General features: G+C 31.5%; 1 protein-coding gene across 2 annotated transcripts; it reads left to right on the top strand.

Moving 5' to 3' along the window:
- Window positions 1-2,386: 2,386 nt before the first annotated feature.
- LOC112010581 (AAA-ATPase At3g50940) lies at window positions 2,387-6,932 on the top strand. Of its 2 annotated transcripts, XM_065774394.1 has the most exons (4): window positions 2,387-2,494; window positions 3,759-3,826; window positions 4,908-5,911; window positions 6,121-6,932. In XM_065774394.1, the coding sequence occupies exons 3-4, from the start codon at window positions 4,943-4,945 to the stop codon at window positions 6,583-6,585; spliced, it is 1,434 nt and encodes a 477-aa protein (XP_065630466.1). In that variant the 5' UTR covers window positions 2,387-2,494; window positions 3,759-3,826; window positions 4,908-4,942; the 3' UTR covers window positions 6,586-6,932. The 2 variants fall into 2 exon arrangements, with proteins under 2 accessions (XP_065630466.1, XP_023898695.1); XM_024042927.2 differs by lacking the exon at window positions 3,759-3,826.
- Window positions 6,933-8,275: the final 1,343 nt, after the last annotated feature.

Below are 8,275 nucleotides of genomic sequence, written 5' to 3'. Positions count from 1 at the left end.
AAAAGGTCTCCTCGGCCACAGGCCGAGGAGCATTCCCCCATTTGTAAAGAAAACTCCTAGTATTTTTTATAAAGAAGGTTCATGCTTGGTGATCGACGGCCAGCGCCTAAACCTTTAACCCACTCTCTAAAAATTTATTGTTTGGGCTTGATTGGGCTGAAAACCCATTCGTACTCAGGGTCAATCCAAATTGAGTCCCTACAATTATTATTATTAAGTAGTTTTTTTTTTTTAGTAAGTATTATTAAGTAGTTGATTTAAGTATAAAATAAACTCTTTTATATATACATTGTCATTTTTGTTAATTTAGAACTCAAACCGCGCTTTTTATAAGTGCTAGCCAAACACTTAACTTTTTCAAAAAAACACTTTTAACAGTTTTTACCAAATATTCAACTTAAAAAAAAAAAAAAATCAAATTTCATACTGCACTTTTTGAAACTCCTACTTTTTCAAAAAATCCAATTTCAAAAAACTGAACGAAGCTCACCCATAGTTTATTTTAAAACCTCACCAGTACTCAAGTGGTTCACTCTGACCAACGTTGCTCTGCTAAGGGGTTATATCCCCATTAATGCAGCCAGAGGGGTTAGGTGAATGCATTAAGTGCGAATGTGACAGTTTGCTCTGAGCTTGTCCCCTCCCAAAGATTATCCTTAGAATGCCGAGGACGAACAGGTCCTCAGCGTGGTCACAAAAGAGGCTTTGTCTAACTTAGCCTTGGCTGGTCAGTCCTCCTCGGCGTTGGCCTTGGGCCTAATACCCGATGGGCCGAGGCTATCGGGCCCACGGGCCCGACAATAATAATAACAAATATAATTTATTGTTAACTAAAATTTGTTGTAAAAATATTTTTATAATATTTTCACAATAAATCATATATTGGTAACTTGTAGCATTTTTTAGTTTTAATTTCTTATTCTTTATTTTATTGTTCTCTTTATCTCTTTTTCTTTTATGCACATGTTTATTTATTTATTTATTTCTTCTTTTTTTTCTTTTCTACACACGTATCTTTACCTGCTCTCAAAAAGTGTGTTTTAACTTTTAAAAGCTGAAACAAACGCATACTATTAGATGGAATGTATTATGAAACCGTGTGTTTAGGATAGATATTTTTAATTTTTTACCTCTTTTTTTTTTTTTTTTCAAGTTTCAGCTACACATTTGAATCTTTATTTACAAGAAGTTTCTTATCAATTACCTTAGCTTTGTGACTTGTGAGACAAGCTCATCAATTATGGATTGAGATGAGGTGCAATGCACCTCATGTAATAGCATCGAAGGGTGGAGACTGAAAGTTACAAAAAGTAACTTTCAATCTCAATCATTAAATAAAAAAATATTAAAAAAATATAAAAAATTAAAGTTAAAAGTTAAAAATAATAAAAAAAATTATGAAGAAAATAGTGTAATTGCATGGTGCAATTACTTTTAGCAATTGTACCTGATCTTAACCCCATCAATCATGTACCTCACAATCATACCTTCCCCAATTCTAACCCGTCAAACTCTTTAATTAACAGAGCTTTGAATCTTATCTACGCGAAGTTTCTCCTCAATTAGACAATTACCTCGAGTCTCCCAAAAAAAGATATAGGGTCCGTTTTGATTGAATTTATTATTGTTAAAACTGAAAACTAAAAACTAAAAATACTTGATGAGTGCTCAATAATTTTTAAATGTGTAAATAGTACCGTGAAACCCATTTTTAATATTTTTTATTACGTAAACAATATATACTGTTCATGCACAGATTTTTTTGTCTTCCAAAGTCAAACATTGCGGCCAAAAAAAAAAAAAAAGGAAAACGCGTTGCAAACGCGGAATCCAAACCCCACCATAGACAATTACGTTAGCCATGTGAGACGCGCTCAGGAACAGTGACGCAGCATTTATTTATTTATTAGTTTTTTGGGTCTGGGTTTTTATAGAGTTTTTTTTATTTTTTTTGCTGACAGGATTTTATAGAACTTTGAATTTTGAATCTGTTTAGATTGAATTTATTATTGCTGAAACTTAAAATTAAAAACTAAAAATTAAAAATACTATAGTAAAATAATTTTTAAATATGTAAATAATATCGTGAGAGTTATTTTTAATATTTTTTATTTTATGAACAGTACATAAACAATGTACGTAAACAGTATATATACTGTTTATGACAAGAATTTTTTGTCTTACAAAGTCAAATTATGCCGAAAAAAAAAAAAAAAAAAAAAAAACACGGATTTGAGGAAACGTGGACGGCGCAATCCAAACGCCCACAATACTGTCTTATCTCAGGAAGTTTCTCATCAATTACCTTAGCCTTGTGAGACACGCTCAGGAATAGTGACGCAGCTGGGACTATAAAAAGGGATTTAATAGAGCGAAACATGGGGAGGGTGCAAGCTGTACGAAGAGGAGGAAGAAAATAAATAAATAAATAAACAGTGCCTTTTTCAGAGCGGAGAGCTTGTTGCGTTCTTGGTTTCACTGAGTTTCTACAGAGGTATTACATTATGTTTGAGATAAATATTAATTATTTTATTATTTAACTTTTTTTTACTATTTAATTTATTTATTTATTATTTATAAGTTTTACGGTATTTTTTTAGTACTATACATTGATCTAACTGCACCAAACAACCTTATTGTATTTTTCAAATTTGTTACTCACGAGCTAAATTTTTACCTTCATTGTTATAGGCTATAACACAGTTATATGTGGCTGTTCACTTTAGCTGGGAGCTATTTTTTTTTTTTTTTTTTTAAATTCTCCAGCCCGATTAAAGTAATATACGCTTGATAAATTTTTTTTTCTTTTATTCTTACCGTGCCTCTCTCTCAGTGTCACTCTCAACTCCCACACTCTGAAGCTCTCACCTCTCTGTCTCAACTCTCAGTGTTTTTTTTTTTTTTTTTTTTTTTTTTTTTTTTTTTAAATTTCATTTTCTTTTGCTTCATTGTTTGGTACAGAGGAACGAACTGTGGAACTGAGCTAAATGATTGCATTGCGTTGAGCTGAGTTGAGTTGATTTTTGTTTCGGTGAAAGACTTGTTTTGACTTTGTAGTTTTCCATGCGTTTTTCTCGGGAAACAAACAGGCTAAAAAATGTGTCAGATCTTTTGCTTAAATGCTTGATGAGTGCTCATTATCATGTGTTTGTGTGATTTTAGTGTTTGCTAATGTAGGTATTAATGAATGATTTACTGAGATATTACTATTTTAGTTAGTTGTGACTCTTGTGAGCCATGGTTGATTGTGGTTAGGTTCAACTATTTTGGACGTAAACTTGGACATTGCATTCTCTATTTTATTGCAGTAGATTAAGTCTTGTGTGATTAATTTTCTTGGTTATTGCATATTCTTTTAATTTATTTATTTATTTTTTTTTTTTGCTAGGGTTATATTTAAATTTTATTAGCACATAGGTGGAGATTTATTCCAAAAAATTTACGGCTGATGTCCTTTTTGTGAAGTGACTCCAAACTTCCATAATTTTAATTGTTTGTCTAAGCAAAACTAAGAAATACTTCAACAAAGCTTCTTTTCAAATTAATTTAAAAACTAAAAAATAAATCATTCAAACTTTTTATATTACTTGAACAGAGTTTATTTTTAAACTAATTTAGAAATTTAGAAAGAAATCCTTCAAACTTTTTATATATTTTTATATTGCTTGTGAATTTTGAAAATCTAATAGTTAAATTACATAATTTTATTATATTCTTTATACATTCATATTTTTAAAAGATTAAATATCAATTGGCAGATTAGATCCGGTCTGCTGCTGCTCCTCCTCCTCCTCAAATCCTTTGCTATATTGCCCGGCCTTAGCCAGTTAGCCCTCTGCTCTCTGCGTTTTTTTTTATGAACTGCATTTTTCATGAACTGTGGTGTGTTGATTGCCGTGTTTGTGAGTTGTGGCTTTTTATGAACTGTGTGTTGTGTCTCTCAACTACTGTGTAATTTTGTGGCTTTTTGTGTGGACCGGTTTCAGTGTTTGACTTTTTGTAACTTTTTTTTTTTTTCTTGTTTTGGTTTTATCTATAAAGAAATAAAGGAGACCTCTAGGACAATAGTACGTAACTAGTTTTGTGAGTACTGTCAACTGTGATTAGGAATTTGTGAGTCTAGTGTTTGGAAAGTTATAAGTGAGTTTTTTTTGTGAGATTAATTGACCAAAGTCTTTGGTCTTATTGTTTTGGTTTCATTAAAATTTTTGTCATTGTGATATGGCTAACTTTAGTAATATATATGAATTTGTGAACTTTGTTTTTGTCCTTTGTGTAATGTGGCTAATATTAGTAATACATATAAACTTGTGCTTGTATGTTTGTAATTATTTTGATTTTAGATTTTTTTTTTTTTATTTTGTTGAGAAGTTCCTTTTTAGTTGGTGGATAGAACTACGAAATATGGAAATAATGAAACTTTAAAAAAAAAAAATTGTAGATTATAAAAATAATTTTGTTTTAAGCTTTGGCTCTCTCAGGTTTGAATTCTAGTTCTGTCCCTATCAATTGCCATATCATTAATTAAATGTTAAAATTTTAAGTTTTTGTAATCTAAAAATAACATTTGATTTACACGAAATTTGATAAACATGTTTAGAATATAAAGATCATGAAATTCAATGATGAGATTTTTAAATTTTAACCGTTAAAAAAAAATATATATATATATATATAAATAAAAGTTTGAAGAATTTCTCAAGGAGAAAAACTTTGTTCAAAATACTGTTCATAAAAAAGTTGTCAAAATTCAATGATGAGATTTTTAAATTTTAACCGTTAAAAAAAAAATATATATATATATATATAAATAAAAGTTTGAAGAATTTCTCAAGGAGAAAAACTTTGTTCAAAATACTGTTCATAAAAAAGTTGTCATTTGACCACATTGTTCTCATTTTTTCCAGGATTTGGAAGAGGTATACAACCATACCCTCAAACCATGTTTACTCTCATGGAGGTGCTTAAAGCATTGGCACCATGGTTCACAGCTGCTGTTGTGGTTGTACTAACTCCCACGGTAAAAGAGCTCATACCACAAGCAGTCAGCAATTATCTCTCCTCAGCCTTTCAAGATTATTTCTATTCTCGACTCACCTACATCAATATTGAAGAGTATGGTGATTTCGCTGTCGATCAAATCTATTACGCTGCCACAATCTACCTAAGAAAGAAGATTAATGATTCACCAAAACCAAAACGTTTCATATGTAGAAAAGCAATTAAACAAAATAAACCAATTTGTGATATTGCGATGGGGGAAGAGGTTATTGATAACTTCAGAGACATTAGGCTCAGATGGAAGTTACGTGTAGTACGAACTGGGCACCACCTCCAACTCCAACCTCCTCCTGATAAGAATATTTTTGAGCTTACCTTTGATAAGAGATTCAAAAAGGAAGTGGTAGAGTCTTATTTACCTTATGTAATAGATCGTGCTGAGGAAATACAAAGAGAAAAAAAGGGGATGAAGCTTTATAGCCCTAATTGTAGACGTGATCATAATCTTCCAACTGGTCAAGAATGGAGTTGTACTATTCTTGAACATGCAGCTACATTTGATAAGTTGGCAATGAGCCCAGAGCTGAAGAGGAGTATCAAAGATGATCTTGACCGGTTTGTTACAAGAAAGGAGTGGTACAAGAAAGTTGGCAGAGCATGGAAACGAGGGTATTTGATTTACGGCCCTCCAGGAACCGGTAAATCAACCTTGATTGCTGCCATGGCTAATCACCTCGACTTTGATGTCTATTTTTTCGACATTTCAAATGTAGATTCAGATTCAATGTTGAGACAAATATTGCTTACAATATCTAATCGTTCAATGATAGTATTTGAGGATATAGATTGTACACAGTTGGGAAAAAGAGGGGAAGAAAAAAAGGATGTTTACAGTTACAGTTACCGAAAGGTTTGTATTCTTTATTCTCTAAAAACCTAGTTGCAAATACTCCAATATATATGAAATATGAAGTTAACTAGCTAGTATATATGACAACTTATCAAAAAATAAAGTTTAGGATGTTATTTGCTTCACCAGTACCATCAAACTAACAGTTGCAAATGACATTATCTTATGATTTACTCTTAATAATATTTACTATCATGTTATTTTTTCAGTACACACTTTCAGGTTTATTGAATGCCATGGATGGATTATGGTCGAGCTGTGGAGAAGAGCAAATTATTGTGTTCACCACCAATCATAAGGACCAACTTGACCAGCTTGATCCTGCTTTGTTTCGCCCAGGCCGCATGGATATGCACGTGCCCATGTCATATTGCACCATGGATTTGTTCAAGATGTTGGCTTCTACTTATCTTGATTTCACTGAAGACCACAAACTCTATGGACAGATTGAAGAATTGCTTGCGAATGCAGAGGCTACCCCAGCTGAAATTGCTGAGGAATTTTCAAGGACTGAAGATGCGGATGCTGCTCTTGAAGCAGTTGTCGAATATCTCAAACAAAAAAAGATTGCTAAGAAATCTTCAAGGACTGAAGCTCCCGGTGCTGAGAAATCTTCAAGGACTGAAGATCCCGGTGCTGCTCTTGGAGCAGTTGTGATTGCTGAGGAATCTTGAAGCAGTTGTCGAAGTGCTTAATCAAAAAACCAATATTGAGAATGCATAAACATGTGATGGGTTTATGGATATTATTTATGGGAGGGTATGGCTATGTATGGAATACATAATTATTAAATCTAGCCCAGACATTGACCTGTTCTATATGTTTGTGTGTCATGTAGTACATGTTGGAATGTACCAAAAGCCAAGTTTTTTTTCTTATCAATGAGTTGTCTGTCACTATGGCATTGGCTGGCAGGCACCACTCATTCCCCATGTGAAGAGCTGGACACGTGGTTACCTCCCTACCTTTCATTTGGTTTGTAATTTTTTTTAAACTTATTTGACTTGATTGCTTCTTTTTATTTATACTAGCCGTGATAATTATTTATATGGTGGTTTTATTATTATTTTTTTTTTTTTACAAATTAAACTAATCTAATAATGAGTAATATATTTTATAATTATATTTTTATTTATTATAAGAACAATCAGGGGGGTGGGGGGATGGGGTCTTTAAGAAGACTTTTAAAATTTAGAAAAGTGATGATGAAGCAAACAATCAAGGTCCATAAAATATACTGTATTATAATATAAGAATTGGTAGTTGGTACAGGCAATAAAACTAGAATAAATAAAGGGTTACGTGAGAAAACAAAATACAAGTTCTGGTCAAGTATTTGAAAGAAGCTAATCAATGTGCAAATGAAATGAGCTCACCATGAAGATGGTAGATTTTTAAGAATTGAAACAAACCTATCAAGAGGGCCCTACATTTCAGTGTCTTATATAAGAGGCATCTTTTAAGTTGTCATGTTTGATGAGTGATGACTGATAACTACACATCATATAGTCAAATTATGTTAAATAAATAAAGAAAGCTTTGTGGATATATGGTGTAATTTATCTCGGCGTGATACTAGTAATTATTAAATTAACATTTTTAAAATTTTTTTGTTAGATATACTGATACATGCTCTCTATATTTTATATATACAAACTAAATTTATTATTAATAGGATTTAATTTATTTTTTGATCTATTAACTTATATTTTGTGTATAATTTTAAAGTTAGAAGAAAAAAACACTTAAATTTTAATATTTTTATAGATAAAATAGTCCCAATGTTTCTTATTCATATAAAATAAAAGGAGATAATGTGGTCTAACCATGAATTTACATATAAGTTAAACAAGGCCTAACTTGAAAAGGTTAATAATATGATTTGTTCTCATCTGATAATTCGACATAAGTCATAAGTTAATAGAAAACAGATGGAGAAGAGGCAATTCAAAACGTGTTTCTTATTTTTATGAGCCAATAAATATGCATCAAACAGATGAAAGAAAGTGCATGTTTTCTACAACATCTACCTCACTAACACACAAACATGGCATGCTTTTTGATGCGCTTTTCTACGCATGTTTTTTCATTTTTGAAAATGAAAACTTTAACAAGCCAGAGAAAACGATGTGAAAAGGAAAACAAATATGGTAAAATGTCATACTTTTAGTCCTTGAAATTTGAGCAAAGTTCAATTCTGATTTTTCAAATCTAAAAAATCCAAGCATGTAAAACTGATCATTGGATCAATAGAGAAAGGAGTAGCTCGGGAGAGTCTTGGAAAATATGGTCTCACTCTCACACCAAACTCTCTGCATAATAGTATAATACAACCTTCTCAACTGACCAATGCATTTACTACCT

The sequence above is a fragment of the Quercus suber genome, unplaced genomic scaffold (genome assembly GCF_002906115.3).
Source record: "Quercus suber isolate HL8 unplaced genomic scaffold, Cork oak 2.0 scaffold_91, whole genome shotgun sequence".
Taxonomy (NCBI): Eukaryota; Viridiplantae; Streptophyta; class Magnoliopsida; order Fagales; family Fagaceae; genus Quercus; species Quercus suber.
Note: the sequence above shows the minus strand (reverse complement) of the source record. Positions and strands in the feature narration are given on the sequence as shown.

Coding starts and splice junctions, on each gene's coding strand:
- LOC112010581 (XM_024042927.2), top strand. CDS start 4,943: ATGTTTACTCTCATGGAGGTGCTTAAAGCATTGGCACCATGGTTCACA. Junction 5,912..6,120: donor ACAGTTACAGTTACCGAAAG/GTTTGTATTCTT, acceptor TTATTTTTTCAG/TACACACTTTCAGGTTTATT.